Source organism: Strix aluco, chromosome 2 (assembly GCF_031877795.1).
Source record: "Strix aluco isolate bStrAlu1 chromosome 2, bStrAlu1.hap1, whole genome shotgun sequence".
Lineage (NCBI taxonomy): Eukaryota > Metazoa > Chordata > Aves > Strigiformes > Strigidae > Strix > Strix aluco.
Window position 1 is genome coordinate 92103705 of NC_133932.1, and position 19352 is coordinate 92123056.

General features: G+C 39.5%; 1 protein-coding gene across 2 annotated transcripts in view; it reads left to right on the forward strand.

Moving 5' to 3' along the window:
- The window catches only part of TBC1D4 (TBC1 domain family member 4), a 111273-nt gene that overhangs the window by 81599 nt on the left and 10322 nt on the right, over positions 1-19352 (forward strand). For both annotated transcript variants that reach the window (XM_074815523.1, XM_074815522.1), the window contains exons 11-16: positions 1801-1950; positions 10962-11122; positions 12029-12238; positions 15869-16027; positions 16856-17014; positions 17468-17712. In XM_074815523.1, coding sequence (XP_074671624.1) covers positions 1801-1950; positions 10962-11122; positions 12029-12238; positions 15869-16027; positions 16856-17014; positions 17468-17712 — 1084 coding nt within the window. The remainder of the gene's footprint in view (positions 1-1800; positions 1951-10961; positions 11123-12028; positions 12239-15868; positions 16028-16855; positions 17015-17467; positions 17713-19352) is intronic.

A 19352-nucleotide genomic window follows, 5' to 3' on the forward strand; every position in this document is an offset into this window, starting at 1 on the left:
GCGCCACGCGCCTGCTGTCTCCTGCGATTTCGGTATGCGAGCCTCACCCGTGTTCCTTCTTACGGAAGCTGTTTCTGTACTGCTGTGGATTTTATTTATTTATTTGCAGCCTGTCTTCTCTGCCTCCGAGTAGTCCAGTACGTAGTCCGGTACTTCGCAGTAATTCCCTAATCCCTGAATAGTGGTTCAGGAGAGGCGTCAATCCAGTTAATTGATTGTAGAGCTGAATGCCGGCACCAGTTTATTTATTTATTTACTTGTTGCCTCTGAACTGAGCCTTTTTTGGCAGTGTTGGTAGTCAGGTCCTTTGGATAAGAGGTCCTCACCACTTATAACTGCAGTGATGGTAGCCTGACGATTTTATGCCAGGGTGAAAAAGGCACTGACAGCTTCAAGTGTCTGTTGCTGTATTAGCCAAACCTCCTAGAGTGTATGTCCAGAATTAAAACTGGTGAGGAATCTTGCAAAAGGACTTAAGTATTAAAGACCTCCACTGAACTGTGAGGCATGCAATTTCCCTGTTTGCCTTTCTCCGGACCTTCCCTCTGTAACTTCTTTCCCCTTCCTTTTTGGAGATTCTCCAGCTATTAACATGTGGAACACTGTTCCTTCAGGAGTTCCTTCACTCAGTCAGAAGAGGTCCCCACAGTTCGTTGCGGGCCTCTTTGGTTGTAATTTCTTTCTATGCTTCCATCCTGTCTATCTGCAGTAAGTAACGGTGCAAACTCCAAAACTTTTACAAGATTCAGGCCCAGATGAGCTGATTTTTTTCAGTGCCTGGCTATAATTTTTGTGGGCACTTTCTAAAAATGCCTTTAAATAATAACTTCTCACTTGTTTGATGTCTAGGTTAAAATATCGGTGTGAATGTCTCACCAGCTTGTAGTGAAAGGCAAAAAAGTTTATTCTGTTTAAGAAAATTGAAGGAGGTGAAGGGTAAGAAATTAGCCTTGAAGTAGCTTTGTTACACTGTGTTTCTGAAGAGATAAATAATGTGTTTTCTGTGGAGATAAACTTTCGTTGTTTTTTTTTTTTTCCACTGACCATATTGTATGCAAACAGGAAACCCTGACAGTTCAAACTGAAGGACTTGCTGACTTCACTTCTTTGTAATAACTTTTAAGAAGTCGCTGATTAAGTGGCATCATCAGCAGATTTTCAGTCAAAACAGTTTGTAGCAACTTGGTTCTAGGCTGGGATTTTTCCTTCTCTCCTTTCCTATTGAGGATTAATCAAAAATGTTAAGTAAAAGAAACTGAATTAATTTTTATGTCCCCCCAACACTTGTTACTGTTATTAATTAATGATTAACTGTGTAGTAGGATTATCTTCCTTGATTTAAACACGTCACAAAAATGTATCTAAAAATAGTGCATTTAAATAATGTTTACTTTCTAATGTGTTCTAGCAATACACATTATTTACAAAAGCAAGAGAAAACTGAAGAGAAGAAACAAGGTGGTTCATGTTATTGGAAGCAGGTTTCTAAGGATATTTTCTGAATGTTTCAGGGATTCTTTTTCTGAGTTTGCTTTGAGAATAAAATATGTCTAAAGGAATAAGTTGGTCTGCCTGTTCTGCAATGTCACTGAAATGTTTCTTAAAAGAAATCAGCTGTAACAGCAAAATAGCTCTCATCGGGGAAACTGTCCAGTAGTGCACTTGGTACATTTTATCTTCTGGGAAACAAAGTTATTGTGAGCCAAGATGAGGTACTTGGCCTGTATCTTTAATCCGGATGTTTTGTTGTACCCGAATCCATGCTGACCCATCTGCTATGTTCTCTTGTTGCCTGCACAGTCCTGTTGTTGGGGTTCGGCGCGCTTTCAGTGAGAGTGAATCTGCGTCACCTGGTCTCCCCTCCTCTGTCTCTGCCCCTTCTTTCCTGAAAAGCTTTTACCAGGGCTCAGGAAGGTTGCTCCAGCAATCAGAAAGTGACCTCTCCAAGAGGTGAGAGCGTTGTCTCCTGCCTAGTTCTTCAGTGCCACCATATTAACAACAGAATTCCCAGTGCAATGCAGCACATGGGATCTCTCCCACTCTGCCTTTTGCTCCTGCATTTCTAACAGACTTCTTAAGTACTTGATGCAAATGGGCAAACAGGCTTTTGGCCAAAAAAAACCTGTTAAAAATAGAGGCTTGTCTGCTGACATCTAGTAGCTGTGACCTGTTTCTGTTGCAGTGTTGCAAATCTGTTGCATTGGTTTGTCACTTGAAATGCAGTGGTTTTTAGGAGAGTCACACCAATTTAATGCTTTCTCTGCTGAATGCAAACCAGCATGTGTTGCTGTGATCACTGGCATGTGATAATAAAAGCGATGTGAAGAGTGTACAGTACTAATGTGGGGTGCCTGTGCATGAGGAAGGGGAAGCGCCAGGTTAGCTGGGTGATACTGGCTGTGAGATGTTTCTAGAGAATTGGCAAATAACTTCCAGTTGAAGAGGAGTGGGGAAGAAGCGAAAATAGAGAAAGGCTTTCTGATATCAGTGTGAAAGACCGAGTATCTGAATGGAAGTCACACTTCCAAGCATAGGCTCTCCTTCAGGAGGGTGCTTGAGGAAACTGCATATGGGCTATTTTTCTGAAGTAGGCCTGGAGTGATAAGATGGAGCTGTAGTTTTGAACTTCATTATTTATTTTTTGTTGCCGATGCTAGCCTTTTTATTTCTCTTCTGTCAATGACAATTCCTTTTTTCTTCGTCCTTGTTCACTGAACTATACTTGTGTTTCTGGTACTCTTCATCTCTGAGTATGGCTCTCCCCTAATTGTTCCCAAGTGTGGAGTTGTAGAAGGTGCTTTTGTAACTGTTTTTCCCTGGAAAAATAACAGTAGATTGCATTCTTACCAAAAACAAGTGTTGATGAGATCTGGATTCTGGATGCGTTAGGACTCTAATACATGGGGATTTCAGTTGTATGAGATGGGTGTGTAAGTTTGTAGGGGTGCCTAAAAAAACTTTCTGACCTTGTGGAGTGCAGTTTCATTAAACACAGATTAGTTTGTCATCTCCATTTTAGGGTAGACTGTAAGAAATTACGTCAATATGCAAACTAACGTGAGAGGCAGCTGACCTGAAGGTGGCTTTAAGGTACGTTTCAGTTAGTCACCTCTAATAATATATAGGTTAGAATAAATACAAAGTACATATCATGTCCTGAAGTACAGTATATCCTGCCTTGATTTCATTGACATTTAAAGTGTCTCTTTCTGGTCTCTAGTCTGTAATTGCTGTACAGCATGCAGCCAAAAACTAATGTAGACACAATTACAAAACCCTAGTGGGAAATTTCTACGGTTTAGGTCCTTTCAGCAGAATAAGGTGAAACATCCTTACAGGAAGGTGACTGCATAGTCTTAGTGGCAGGACCCCTGCTGTGCGCTGCCCCCCCCCCCCCCCAGTCAAGAAGTAAATGATAAATTCACTTGCTGGTAGAGGGATAATGTAAACTAATCATTACTTAATTTTCAGAGGTCTTTCCAGAAGCAGTCTTAGAAATATTTCAGAGTTTAGAAGAGCAAGTCACCGTAAGGTGATCCCACCTTTTTATCCAAGCACAAATGAATTAGGAATAAGCACTGTATGTTTTTGAAATTTGAGAGGAGAGATTGGCGTCTCATCCAGTGTAGAAGTAGACTTTTAATATTGCCTGTTCTAAACCTTGTGTCCAGTAATAGTTACTATATAAGTGAATTGGATGCCTAGATTTTTTCCATTTCCTACTACACTGCAGTAACACTAGACTGAGTAGTAGGTGAATTATTAAATTTGAAATTAAAGAAACTAATCAGTGCATACCAGGGTGTGCAATGAAATGGCAAAAAAATAACCTGTCTCTTACAGACTACCTGTTATTTGGGTTCCATTCCAACTTTGTTTCTGTGTTCCCTTCAGTTAGCAGACTTGGTCCAAGCTGAACCAATGCCCAGGTCAGTTTGTACAGGCAGCTGGATCCCATTAAACCTAGCTTTCTGGATTTGGGGAATATAGGTATTGAGTATTGTACTAAAACAGTACTTCAGTGCCAGCTGATTCCAAGCTGAGATGTCTGAGATATTACTCTTTCTGGAATTGGTTATGCGCATACTAGTCAAAATACTGTGTTTCATTATGATGGAGTTTTGAACTGTAAGGTGGGGAAATCTTCAAATTAGTACTTCCCAGAAGACCACCCTTTTTCTACTTCGGTTTTATAGTATACAGGTCTTTGATACCATTTAATCTTGAATTTGTGCAAAAACTCTGTGTGAAAATGGGATCTCATTAGACATAGATCTTGCTGGGATAAACTAGGTCTGAACTGTAGTAGCAAAGGTGAAGTGTTGGCGTCTAATTGTGTTCATGAAGTAAATACAGCAAATCTAGTCAGAAAGAAGTGCCAAATGAATAATGTTGATGTGATAAGAGTGACTGAGGTAATCCAACTGTCACTTGAACTGGCTAATGGAGAATGAAATGTGTTCTCCAACTGGTGGTGGCTGAAACTCTTTAAACTTTCCCTGATTTAGCTTGCAAATGCAGGTTGTGCCATCAGGTTTATGAATGAGAGTAAGTTCAAATTTTTCTCGCTGTGTTTTTTCTTCTGGGTTGGTTTGTTAGTTTGGGGTTTTTTTCCTTTGGCTATTTTTCACAGAGAGGACCATCTTCTATCCCTGTAGGCTCAATGTGTGAGGTGTTCTTAGCGTTCCTGTGTGAGTGTATGTTAGGTTGGAATTGAGCACGGTGTGCTGGTCCTTTAAATATGAAGACTATAAGCTCTTTAACTGTTAGAAACCCTTATTAAAAATTAAGTGCATTTTCCTCTCTAGGAATAATCATGGTTGTTATGCATTCATGAAGTGTTTCCTAGCCACACCACTAGAGAAAAATTCTTTATAGTCTGACTTTGCATATCATGTAGCTTTGAGATCACACATGATGCAGCACGCAGCTTTTCTTGGTCTTCTGGTGAACTTTTGATGTGCAGGAGCAGAGCCAGTTTCAGTTGGAATTCGTTTTAGAAAGATGTTTGATTTGTAGCAGTCAGATGGGCCTATGCAAATAACACCAAGCCAGGGTCACCTGGGTAGCTGGGTGTTAAAAAGAAAATTGCTTATTATATATGTGTCTTTATGTATTGGCTACTGTATAGAAGATGATTCTGATATCCATATTTACATCACATTTGGCATACGGTCACAGATTCAGAAACTGATACTAGAGGGTTGGAGTTACAGGGTACGGTGGCTCTCACCTGATTGTAGACATTTTCATCTCATCTAATCAATAGAGAGAAGTTGGTGTTTCTGCAGCACAGTTGCTGTCATCCTAATGTGGTTGTGTTTAATATTCTGACATTTACAGAACCGATCCTGCCTATTTATCTACCTTCCTTTCTGAGCACTAATACAACCAGTTGTGCGTGTCACTGGGAACATGTTCATTTAGAAAGCATGAATCAATGCCCTAAAGGTGCCTTGGCCTCCATTAAAAAGGAAGTCTCAGTTGACTTGCTAGGATTTAAATGACTGTGTTGGAGATACCTAAAGCCAGGAGAAAAATAATTATTCTCCAAATAATTTCACAATGGTGAAAGACATATCTTTTTACCTAATGTTTGTGGGGAGGCTGAGCTTTTTGGGTTAAATTCTGATGGTCACTACTGTGATGTTTTATGTGGAAGAGCAAAAACACTGATATGTTTTCTGCTTTAAGGAATGAAGAGTATAGTAAAGTTGGGCATTGACACAATATTAGTAGGTCCCTTCAGAATGTTTTTACTGCATTGTCGATTCATTTGTTTAGAGAGAAGTCTAGGGTGGAAATGGTCTGCATAATCTTGATTTTTGACATGTGTGTTGTGCAGCATTTAATATTGAACACAAGCACACGTAAGGATTTTAAAAAATATATCCTGCCAACATAGAGGTAAACAAACAGGAATTTGCGAGCATAATCTGTTTTTAAACTTGCATTTCTGTAACTTCTGGAATGTCTGGCTTTTATTCAACAGCTACTCCTGAAAGCTAGACTATTGGAAGAATCTGTGTTTTTTTAATATAAAAATAAAAGCAGCACTTTTAAAAATGGGACAACCTTCAGCATAGGTTTGACTAGCTCCCACTGTCTCTGTTCATTGCTTTGTTATGCAAGGATAATTTAAGCTGATTTATTGCCACTTGAATTTGAACAGATTGCTTTTTTAAACCATCTTAATTTCTTATGAAGAAAGTAAAATACTTAAGAATGTTCTTTAAACAAAATAGCAGAAAGTAATTATTCAGAATAAAAATATATGACAGGAGTGAAAAACACTCACTCCTGAGTGTAAGAGAGGTGTAAACTGATCGGAACTAGTTTTTCTTCCTCTCAGAGGGGAGGAATACTTCATGTATTAGGCTTCTGCCAGCTTAAGTCCTGGGAGTTGCAATACTAGCTGTCTTTCCATACTTGATCTGGGGGATTTTGTACCATCTCATCCTCCAAATTGCAAAGTAGGTGGAGTTGTTTCAATTGCTACTTAGAGCAATCAAGAGAAGAAGTTGAAATGAAAGCTAACTGGGGAAAAATGCAAACTTTGGCATGAGCTGCAACAGTGTTTATTCTCGAGTCAGTTGGCTTGCATGGACTCAAGTGCAAAATAATTCAGGTAAGTATTGTATAAAGTGTTCACAAGAAATGGGGTAGCTGTGTGGTTTTTTGAATACCAGTGTTTGGGAGCATTTTAAAGATCAGTTTTGGCAAGAGATTTAGGTAATAGAAACCAAGCAATAAGCATCTGTAATCTGAACAAGTTTGGGTTTTCTCCTTTCTTTTTTCTTTTTTTCTTTCCTAAACTAGCTGTCTCATCTTCATACTATGCATTATCTGATAGAACAGTGAATGGGAAGATGCTTCAGTGAAACTGAGTTGGAATTACCTGAGATAAAAAGCTTAGATGATCAGTACTCTGTACTTGTGAGTACTTGGGTTATCACTTGTAACAGCTTAAAGATGAAAGTACAGGCTGAAATATTTGAGGCATCATGTTGAATTTATAGCTTTTCACTTTTTATTGCATACAAGCTGATGAATGCATTTTGGTTTCTGTGTTGGGTCAGCAGCATAGGTTAAGTAGCCCTATGGAGAACCATTATTCTTCAAACTGAACCATGATCCGTTTGTCTTAAATATAGAGTATTACGTTGTTACCATTTTTCCAGAACTGCACGGGAGGTATGTTAATTGATTAAAACATGAACTGTAAGTGAAATAAATTGGAAATACTCCATTTTGTGGAATTTCTCTGTTGGACTATTTGGCTTTGTCTTTTCATATGTCTGTTTTACCAAGCTGAAATATGCTGATGTAGAAGCTGTACCATAATCTAGTTGTCATTTTCTTAAATAAATAAAAATAAAGTGTAAAAAAAAAAATCAGTTCTTACAATCATGTCCTAGTTTGCAGTTCAGTTCTTAAATATCTCTTCTGTAGTTCATTAAGATTTTACATACTGCCACCTCTGAATTTGCTGTGCATTGACTCTGGTGCGTTTCATCTTGCTCAGTTGTTGGTAGGTTGCAGCAGGACAGGAACTTGTAAAAAATATTTGTGTTATTTTCTTCTTGGTGGGTATGTCACTGTATAACCCAAGAAATATTCATCTTCTGCCTTGCTTCAGTGTCTGTGCTCTATAATCCATAGTTTATAGAGCAGTTATAAATTTCTTGAGTTTGAAGTAGCAACTTTTTCTTAAACTGGAAAACTTCATTAAAAACTGGAATTAATGATTGAACTATTTCTGCTAGTTGACCTTGCAACATGTTTCCCATGTAGATGTTTAAGCCTGTCAGAACAGGGTCTTTTCTTAAGAATTCTCAAAAATTTTTTCGCATGAGTGTTTGAGGTTCAGTATCAGTGTCCTGGCAGGAAAGTTGTGAGTCTCTGTTTCCCCAGGTTGGGAGGCTGTGAAAGCTCTGCTCTGCTTTTCAGTAGCAGTGACTGAACTCCATTTAAGTCATTGTTGTTTTAGAGCTGCTTTTACTCTTAGTCTCTCTGCTTACATTAATAAACCTCTTTATTTTGCAGGGAGCTGATAGCTAATAGTCAGATATACTTTTTTTCTTTACCTCACCCTGTTTAGAGGAACTGTATGAGGTGTTGCTGGCCTGTCTGAGCAGAGCACCTGCCTGCCCGGCTGTAAAATCCATGGCTATCTTAAAACCTGAAGTAATCTTGCAAATTGACCAAGAGCGAAGTCAGCCAGTTAAGTTTAGGTATGAGAGATGGTAAAGTCTAGGGAATAAGTATTGTGCAACTCCTGTTTCAAGGTGGGGAATATATAGTTAACTCATCTGTCTTTTGCGCCAGCCTTCTGAACCATTTCAACACAGGATAGGAGACGCTACCATTTTACTCAGATTTCTTCCTGCTTTTACTCTGTAGGATATTGTTTCACACCTTCAGATCTGATATTAAGCTAGGACTCGTCTGCCTGTCTTGAAATGAGGAAACTCTTTGCTCCCTTTCTAGCCTTCCTGTCCTAAATCTTGGTGTTTTCACAGGTGCCTTTGCCTTCCATTGAATATGGCAAGGTGTGCACATGAGACTTTGAAAAGTTTTGTTCTAATCACTCATCAGACAGCTCTTTGAAAGAGAAGGTGATTAATATTAGTTGCTTGAACTGCCAAGGGAATTTTGAAGGGAGGGTTTAACAACAGAAATACAGTTCCTCAGAATTGTATGGTTTGCACACTTCACGAGGTAACACATGTGACTAATCCTTCCCACTGTAAACTCCATGACTCAAATTATGTAAACAGTTTTGTTTCATACCCTAAAATAGCCACCCTCTTATTCTGACTTTCCTGTAAATTCTACTACTGTAAATTGGACACTATGCCTAGGACTGTCTGCACATTTAGGGGCACAAGTAGCTGAATGTAGATTTTTGTACATAGCAGTAGAAAGGAAGTTTTCATTCCCTTGTTATGTTCCCTGGAATGACTCAGTTTTTGTGTTCTGACATGTGATATGTAAGAGTTGAAATAGCAAGAAGTAGTTTCTTTACAGTTATTTATAGAAACATGAGTTATAATGATTGATATATCCAAACTCAGTTCCTTGTTTCCAAGAGTTGTTGGACTGAAATATACCTTTGGTGTTTCTACCTCTACAGCACCTCTAGATTAAAAATTAGTTTTGTAGTCTATGTTTTATTAGCACAAGCAGTGGTTACCCCATCACCAAAGACTGTGTAAGAGTTAGCCAAAGAAGACTGTCACAGAGTTTTCTGTTGCTGTCTTGGTTCGTACAACATGGGGCTTTACTGAGACCACTTACTAATAGTTTGCCGCATAAGGAACTGAGGCACTGTAGAAACTAAATCAGGAGTGGAGAATAATTTGGACTGTTATCCAGGGCTCCCAGCCAATGATGCTGTCTTAGAGGAGAGCAGGGATGGTGCCTAATGCTGGGTAGGTGAACTTGAAGACACGATTATTTCCCTATGAGGATATGGAAGCAGGGTCTGATACCTGCGTATGATAGTGAGTCTAGTTTGCTCACTGAGGCTTAAAGATGTCGAGGAGCTGTTGTAGATCATAAGCGTAGCGACAACTTTGGTCACCAAAAAGGCCAGTTCTAGCTTGGTGGATTATCATTCAGCACAGAGTATTTGATACAAAAATTGCTGATTGAAATGGTGTAGCAGGTAGACTGGTGTAGCTGAAACTTCATAGTCTGCCTCCCTTGTAGAGCTCTCCTTTTGTGCAAGCCAAATGTAGGGAGATGGACCGCAGCTGGCAAACTGTGATCATCTGCAGCTGACTTACCACTAAAAACATAGTGAACATGTTAACGTGCTGGGTTTTCCTTTCATCTAACTCGTTTTAGGGACTTTGCACTGTAGCATGGAAATTCTTCACAGGATTAAGGTTTCAGTGTAGTTACGGCTGTGGTGATATAGCAGTTTTCTCTGTGATGAAGAAGAAGCTGCAGACACAGCTCCCTGTATTTGATGCTGTCTTCTCAATAAGCCCGTAGTTGTGTGTCACACTGTTGGCATTGCATGGAAGGATTTGTGGCAGATAATCAGTGTACCCATTGCTATACGAGATCTGTGCACCTACTTTACTACTACAAATGCAAAATGCTGAAATATTTCTGAAAGTGGCTCGAGTACTTATGGAAGCTAAAGGTCCTTTCCTCTGGCAGTAGTCAGTAGAGAGGTGTGCTTGGTGTCCTCCTAAAATGACCTCCCAGCAAAGCCTCCCTCTATCCTCTCCTTGCCTCTTTCAGCAACATAAGTTACTATTAAAATCACTGTGTAAATATTTCTACATGGCAACTGGGGAGGAGATCAGCTCCTTTCAGGTCATTGTGGTAGGAACTGAGCCTGCCCTCTGCAAAGGCTCTGTTCCTTCAGCTGGAGATGCTGATGAAACATGAGGGCATTTGGCCCCATTTATGCAAGTGAAGTGTCCACTTCTTGAAGCATAGGAAGGAGGTTGCATGATAAGGCCAGAACATTGTCTCCAATGAAGTAATCACCTGTGAGCTCATCGTGCCATTCAAAATGGCACTAAATGGAGAGTTGTGCTCTGCAAAAGCAACATCTGTGTTTTTAGGGGTATTGCATCAAATCGCCCCTGTTTGGCAAAGAAAAACCCATTGCTGTCAATTTTAGAGGCTAAATATTACTGTGCTTTTAATCTTAGCTTTTCAGAAGGTTCAGCTTTTATTCTGAGCTTCCAGCTGAGCACTGTATGAATGCCGTGAATTCTTCCTGGTGGTAGTGCAAACTTAACAGCACTGTGTTACAAGAAAACAATAGGGCACTTCTGTGTTCAAGGTCAAGCTTACACACAGCACGCTTCTAAAGCTTCCCAGCAAATGCTCCTGCAGGTTTGGTTGTATATTAGACAGACTTAATAAAGATTTTTTTTTTTTTCCTCCAAAGATGACTGACTTTGATCACCCCATCTGCTTTTTCTTTCCTTCAGTGATGGGGAGGGAAAGAAAAGAACATCAAACATCTGCAGCAGTGAATCTCTAAATGCTGTGGGGGCCACGCTTACACCTCGCCGCATCTCCTGGCGGCGGAGAATATTCCTGCAGGTAGCTTCACCTATGAATAAATCTCCTTCCAAGATGCAGCATCCAGGTCTGTGTGTGCTTTTAAAGAAAATAAACAAGCAGTTGTTACTGAATAGTTCTTACTGTAGTAAACTGCAACATGTGAAAATATGAAAGGGAGAAGGGAGTCAGCTTGATACAATATTCTTGCCTGAACCTCGCTAGAGATCAGTTGTGCTCAATTGGCTTTAAGTCTTTGTTGCTTTGAACAGAGTTTTGTCATCAAAATCAAATTGATTGCAATCTGCCATGGCTGCACTGGTAGCAAGGAAATGAAGAACTACCTCTTGCTGACGAAGATACCCTGTAACAGTTAGCAAATTTTTACTCTAGCCTGCTTACATGATAGCAGTGATGGCAGAAAATATTAAATTTTCTGCCTTGTCCTTGTACTGCACATAGCACCTGTTGAGTGTGTTAATAATTCTTATAGCTTTAGGTCCTTTAACTTAGAAACGTCTGAAATATCTGAAATCCTGCTATGTTGATAAAGTCCCGTTGGCAGAATTCACAATGATATTTAAATGACAATCTTTATATTTAGTGACCATAAAGTGCTATAGCACTGCCTATAGTGCAGCTTAGCAGATGAAAAAAGTTGCTTTTAGTGTAGAGTGTGTGGTAAATCTCAGCAGTAAACAAGCTCAGCTGTAAAGGAGACTTTATGAATAAATGCCTCTTTGTAACTCTAGAAGGAGCTAGCAGGGGAAAGAGTTGAAATACTGGATGACCCTTTATTTAGCTTTATTTAATTTAAATAAAACACTTTATTTAAAAACAATTCTTTGCTGTTGAACTGCATTTTCTCTGTCTTTGGAATTGGCACCTCACTGCTGAATGTGGAGGACAACTATTTTTGTTCTGCTGTGACTTAGATTTTTGTGATATGTCAAAAAATCTGAGTTTCCTGCAATAGCTTTCTGGTTCTTTGCAGATGGTCATGATGGAGGTGAATTGTTACCATTATCCCCTCTTGCTCCACCCCTGGAGGAGGACCCTCTTGTTCTAGTATTGCAAAATGAAGATGGTCCAGATAAAACTGAAGAGAGGAAAAACTCAGAAGAACTACAGAGTCTGTGGAGAAAAGCCATCCATCAACAAATTCTGTTACTTCGAATGGAAAAAGAAAACCAGAAGCTGGAAGGTTAGCTCTTTAGAAAATATCTCTAAAAACTATTACAAATTCCGCTGCCTGGAGTTGAAAATTGTACTGGTGTTGGGCACCTCGGAGAGAGATGTGGTTCTGTAACTTTTTGATTAACAGTGCTAGAAAAAAATGTGTTCGCCCAGTCCTGTCTCAGAGTCTACCAGGTTCTCTGTCTACCTGCCAACTCTTAATGAGTCACCGTAGTTAAAGAAGAAGGTGATAATTTTTCCTTTTTTAGTGCATGTTAGATAAAGGTTGCTACAGTCTGTGTTCTAGCTGACTATGTCTAGGAATTCTAATGTGGAGTCAGGAGAACAGATGCCATGTGAACTCTTAGGTATGGTAAACCTTACCCTCTGTATCTCGTTTCAGTACTTTGCAGCACATGGCATTTCTGTCCAGGCTTTCTGCCCTTCATTGACCACATCACAGTGGTAATTGATAAATATTTGAATCCAAATATGATTTTTGAGCAACTGGCTCTTGAGTTATGTCAGAAAGTTCATTTTTCAGAAGATGAGCACTGTACACTGAAAATTGAGTGCTTTACTGAGGGATCTGAAGTTGGCCATGTTGACTTGGTAGCTGCCTGAGCTTCTGGCTAAGATATTTCATTATGACTGGTCAAGACTCACACCAATAAAAGCTAGGATGCAATGTCTATCCTAGCATAGAGAAGTTCTTCAGTATAATAGACTTAATAGCTTTCGGTGCAAGTCAAAAATTTCATATGTCCTCTCTGCAATTGCTGCCCTCATCCTCTCCTGTATGGTGTATAACCTCATTATATGGTAGCCTGATTCTTCAAACAAAATATGATGATCTTGTTAAGGTCAGTTAACTCTTTTTCCTTCTTTAGTGGTGCTTACTGAGAAGGCAGGGAGAGGAAAGAAAAACAGCAGGACAGAAGCCTTTCCATGTCCCTACAAGCATACATCCTTGAACGTTTTTCCTACACATGTAGTATATTTCTCTGTGCACTTTCTCTACAGTTTGTCTCCCTGTTGACACACACTTCTGTGGAAACTCCTAGATTCATAGGGAACATCTACAGAGAAGTCTGTTTTAACTTCAGCCCAAATCTTTGTTTATTGTTTTAGCAAACGGTTAGTCTGCTGTTGTGGGGTGGGGAAGCTGGACATCTGCTGTAGTGACTATTTTCATGTTATTCACACTGGTAGTATGAGCTGCTGAGGGACAAACTCTTTTCTGTACCTGCCCTGTATGGCTGGAGGTACTGAAAACTGTTAAATCAGTCCAGTTCCTTAAGACTCAGTTAAAAGTTATTTCCATTCTGTGACAGATATGTAGAAAACAGATATGTTCTGTCTGATCATTTGTGGTGAAAAGAGGAGTGTAAACAGTGGAGACTCCGAACTGGCACTCATCCGCCAGCCCACATTTTGCTTTGTGCTCTAAGGAACATGTCTCCGTTCTTGTATGTAGGTTCATAAGTACTGCTAGTGAAACTAGTGCTCTAGCTAGCTGGAATTCATCATACTATTTTCAAAGGTGAAAAGTAAACTGTCTTAATGCCTGTCTCTAGGCTTCCTTCCTGTGGGCTGCTCTAACATGGGCTGTTTTATGGACAGGACGTATGCAGAACTGATGCATTCCAAACAAGCGCTGTTTTGGGCAGTGGTTGACATTCTAGCCTACAATTAAATGTAGATCCCAGGAATGGGAAATGTAATAACAGAAATGCAGCCATTTCTCTGCTTGAAGTCAGGTTCCTACCTGTGAATTTATTCAGCTGTATATGACTGGTTTAAGACTGGAATTGATGTGGAATTTTTTTCAGTGGTTTTCTGTTAATGTTTTGTTGATTTTTATTTACAAAATATTAATAGAACCTCTTTTCCTGTTCCTTTTGCTGTCGAGGAGACTTGAATACTATTAGCTCTTTGTTTTACAGAAGGTAAGTTCTGCGAATTGCACAAACTTGCTTATTTTTTTTCTGAGCAGCTAAAAGCTCCTTTTCCAGTAGATCACCTAAAAATATCAGAACTAGAAAAAGCAGCAGGCCACCTAGCAGTGATCAGGAAGAACATTAACAAGGATGGTTGCAAGTAACCAAGGGTGGCACAGCAGATAGGGCAAGTACAGTCAACAGGCAAGCTTGCTGACTTTCACTAGGGTTAACTGCAGAGCCAAAGTACCATTCGGTGAATGATAACCTGTGCACTTAATCCTGGGGTTCGTTGTCACACTGAAATATGTTACTGTTTTGAATCTGCTGCGTACTGCTTATGAGAGTGAGCATTCTCAGATGAAATCATACATCAATAGAGTAGCATTTAAAATTGTCCCAACTGGACTGCAAAGTCTTTTGGTGAGATCGCATTCCCATTTTTATGGAAGTGTACCTTGCATAATAGTTGCTTCTACAAGGCCCCCTCTAGTCTTGAATAGATGCGGTCTCAGATGTGTAACATACAGCTTTTAGAAATAATCTGTCATCTACATTTTTGGAGTGGGCTGGGCAATGAACCTACGGATTCATCCAATATTGGCTATATCCAAAGTGATGATTAGGCAAAGGAACCAATTGTCTTGTTTTGCAGGTTGTATAAAAACATGAGTGAGATTTTGCTTTCACCTAGGGATGATGGTGGGGAATGGGTTACATCTGTAAGATGAAGGAGTCAAGTACTGCACATGGATCAAGGCAAATTTGGGATAAATTCAGTTGTAGCTTTCAGAGCTTGTGTTGTGAAATGTGCAATTCAGTCCAATGATAATTAAACGTATCTCTGTAAATTAAGACACATTCAGGTCTTGATTGCAGTTTTTTACAGTAGTAGTATGAGGAATTTGACTGTTTTTCTGCATGCATATCATGTATAATAAAATAACCACAGTTAATTTCTCAGTAATGGAAATGAAAGCTGCTCCTCTATGAAATTCCAGAGTAATAGTGCAGCTTTATTTCAGAAATAGTGAGTCCTCAGGAATAAATAGCTTGTGCCAGTTAGTGCTATGCAGGAAACCTTTTAAGCTTACAGCAACATGAGTTCTGTGCTTCAGCACAGGTGTACTTTTCTGGATAAGGTTCATGTTGGTTCATTCTAGTTACTTCTAGTCAGCCTGATAATGCCAGGTAGCAGTGCCAAGAGCTCTTATCACTCTCTTAAGGGACATGTAAAAACTGGAACCAGTGTGACACACTTCAATTTAGAAGACTTGCCTAGCTTGCTTGCCTAAATCTCTGATATAAACATTCATATGTTTGGGACTTTCCATACCAAAACAATTGTAATGTTCAGTATAAGAGAGAGAAAAACTACCAAAGGTGTTTTTGCAGTTGAAAGAAGCAGCAGATGGGTTGAAGCTGATGCTGTTGAGTGGGTTTTTTCTTCTTGCCCCAAGCATTAAAAAATGTTTTCATGTACTTTATGAATTACTAATGTTCATGGCCCAGTAATAGAAGTTGAATTGTTACCTGCAGCATCTTATGACAAAAGACCGGCCCCATCTCGGCTATTAACTGATGAATTGTAGAAGCTGTATTTATCCCTAGTCAGATTATCAGATAGATATATCTAACTTGAATGGGTTTTGTGTATTTGATGTTTCTTGTAACTTTCTGGTTTTCCGTGTGCTCTTCCTTTGTGTCCTGTGCTCTAGCAAGCAGGGATGAGCTCCAGTCAAGGAAAGTAAAACTGGACTATGATGAAGTTGGTACGTGTCAGAAAGATGTCGTAAATGTTTGGGATAAGAAGTTACTAAACTGCAGAGCTAAAATCCGATGTGACATGGAAGATATTCATTCCACTTTGAAAGAAGGTATTTATGTAGGATGGCTTTTAGCTATGAAAAGTTTTGGGGTTTTTTTTGTTCCCTTTTAATACTGAAGGAAAACTGCCAACAATACACTTTTTCTAACTTGTAGTCTTGTTATAATAATTACTTGCCTGGAAAGTATTAGCAGAGTTGACAATTTATTTTGACTTTTAAAAGTCGGTTTATGGAGTTAGATATTGAAGGGGGATGTATGTGAAAGTCCTAAAGTAGTATTTTAATTTAGTTTATGCTTTCACAGGTGCTTGGCTGACTTGAGAGAAATGCTGTCTTTCAGTATGAGTGGTTCTGTGTCCTTCCTTTGGTATGCAGCATTAATGCTTTTAGGTTTGAACTGAGCATTTTATAATCTGTACATCTTTCTCCAAGCCTATGGACTGACATGAGAGCAGCCCTTTGGGAAGGGGCAGGAGGAGGTGGACTTCCCTGTATTTTTACCCCTGTGAATTTAGTTCAGCCTTTCTAAACAGGCTGAAGTGCATTCTGTATGTGGTCATGCATCTTTTCCTGCTGGAGGCTAACAGCTCAGAAGCGACAAAACAAGTGACGTCTGTACCTCAGTTGTCCAATATACTGCTCAGTGTAATTACCGTAAGTTTGTAGTTAATATTTAGTTAGTGGGACTGAACTGTGGTTACTGAGTGAATACACTGAAATGTGGACAACTTCTGAAGCTGACTGTTTGTAAAGGATCCTTCAGAGTGGTTCAACCAAGATTATGACAGGGCAAGATGATGACAAAGCAAATTCTGGTGTTACAGCACTAAAAATAAGCCCCTGCTTAGGCGTCTTGTTTTTTTGACTGACCTGCAGGTGTACCAAAAAGTCGCCGGGGAGAAATTTGGCAGTTTTTGGCTGTTCAACATCGAGTCAGACACAGACTGCCAAACAAGCAGCAGCCTCCCGACGTCTCTTACAAAGAACTTCTGAAACAACTGACTGCTCAACAGCACGCCATCCTTGTAGATCTAGGTATGTCTGTTTGTAGAGGGGAGATTTTTCTGACTTGTTTTGTGAGTCTTTGAGTGAAAACACCCCAGTCTTAATGGAAACTGTTACTGGAGATAGATGCTGCTGTATCAGCACCATTTTCCATATCATCAGGATATGTTTTGTGTATGCCACTTAGTGTCTTGTAAGCAGATGATTTCTTAGGTTATGCTACTTGTATTTATGCTCTTCTACATCTGTCTGAAAAGAGAAATCAGTCAGTCACTTCTGCAGGTTCTATGCAGATGTGAATATTAAATGAGCTCAATGGATACAGTCTAAAATCAGTGGCAAAATACAGATTGATCTGACTAAAGTCAACCTGCATATGAAAGCAAAGAGAAATGGTCTATGGGAAGAGAGAAGTGCTGGTTGTCAGATTTGGGTTTCTTTGAAAAGAATTTAATATCAACTACTCTTCTCTCTCTACGTCAGGACGGACATTCCCTACGCATCCTTACTTTTCTGCTCACCTGGGAGCAGGACAGCTATCACTCTTTAATCTCCTGAAAGCATACTCTTTGCTGGACAAAGAAGTGGGTTATTGTCAAGGTATAAGCTTTGTAGCTGGAGTGCTGCTTCTACATATGAGTGAAGAACAGGCCTTTGAAATGTTGAAATTCCTCATGTATGACCTTGGCTTCCGTAAACAGTACAGGCCAGACATGATGTCGCTACAGGTAAGTCAGTCCTTTTAAAGCAAACCAGAATTTTAAGTGAGTCTCAGAGGTTGCTGATGTTTTACAGGGCCTTATGAGGCTTTTTATGCTGTTCTGGAGGTTGTGAGGTGCATGTAAATGTTATTGTCGAACCTCTCTCTGCCTCTCAATTTGTAAACAGAGAAGTTCAGAACTTGCAGACTTTTCCTGTCACACGTCCCCATCATCTCCTGTTGGGAAACTCCGCTTTCTCTGCTGTTTTGCTCTTCCTTTTCTTTGCCTCACTTCTCTCTCTTCCTTATGCAAAAAAACCGATGTGCTTGCATCTGTATAGATGGAGTTTAAAAATAAATTGGACTTTCTTCAGTCTGTGAGCACTCATGTAGATTTTTCTCTTGTAACTCCGAGTCAAATCAATAGTGACACCCAGTGGCCAGCCAATGTACTTACTCTGCACCCATGTACTCGGGACTGCTCTGTCCTGCCTCATCATTTGCACCTCTTTTCTCTCATCTTCTGCTACCCCAACACCCTCAACACAGAGAGAAAGCAGATGATTTTTTAATCATTTAGTTTGTTTATGAAACAATGCGTACTCTGCAATATTAGTCTTCTAACAGCTAGCTATAGATACTCAAGGCTGCTTAGGAAGGAGGCAGAAAATCTTTCAGATCTGTATAAACTTCAGGGTTTAAAGTTTGCGAAGTCTTTCACCTTGAGATGCAGCTGTCCACTGACTTTAATTAAAGCCTCTAATATTATAAAAGAACATACCACTGCTGAGTTAAAGCTTGTAATTCACAGTGGAGAAGGAGAAAACTAAGAGGCAGATACAGAAATCTCATATTTTTTCATGCTCCCTGCATAGCAAACACTTCTAATTAAATAGAAACTTAAGGGGGAATTTCAGTCCACTTTTCATGATCAGTCACTTTAGGTGCTTATTTGGCAATTGTCCAGAACAGTAGAATAGACTGTAGTTAAAGAAACTGTATGTGCTTATTCTAAAAATGATAGAGTGTTTTATTGTGGATGTAAGTATGCTATAACAAGTTTGTTGTGATGAATTAAGGGTGAAGAGCCGTAAAGAGCATTGTTCTGCCTCTTTCCTGTCCCATTCCCTGCCCCCACCCCCCCCAAATATGTTTTGAATCAGTGGGGGTCAAAGTGTGATAAATATGTTGTTGTGTGATTTTTTTTTTTCCCCCTAGAAGATCCTCTCTTAGTGTTTGTATTTTTATACTGCAGTTGTAGACTTTCAAAACATCTGATTGTCTGAGAGTGTTCAGATGTCCAGGATTTCACCTTTTCATTTAAATGAGTCTGAAACTTTCATTGTCAGAAGCTCTTAGGACAAACAATTTTTACGTTTGAGAAGGTTTACTGCTTGTAGTACTGTTTGCCCTTTAAATGAAATGACCTCTCTTTCCCCACAGTTTGCTGCTAAGCAGTTATCCCGTTCTAGACAAAAGTACAAGTTTTGTCTGTTCAAGACAAACTAGACTATTGAAGATGACTTAGAGGATCTCACTAAAGCCTAACCGTTTGTTTTGGTTTTTAACAGGACTAGAGCACTTGCAAATTCTTCTGCATTTACAGTACTGAAACACAAGTAAGCTTATATGCAGAATTAGCTTCTGTCCTGTAGAAGAAAAATGTTG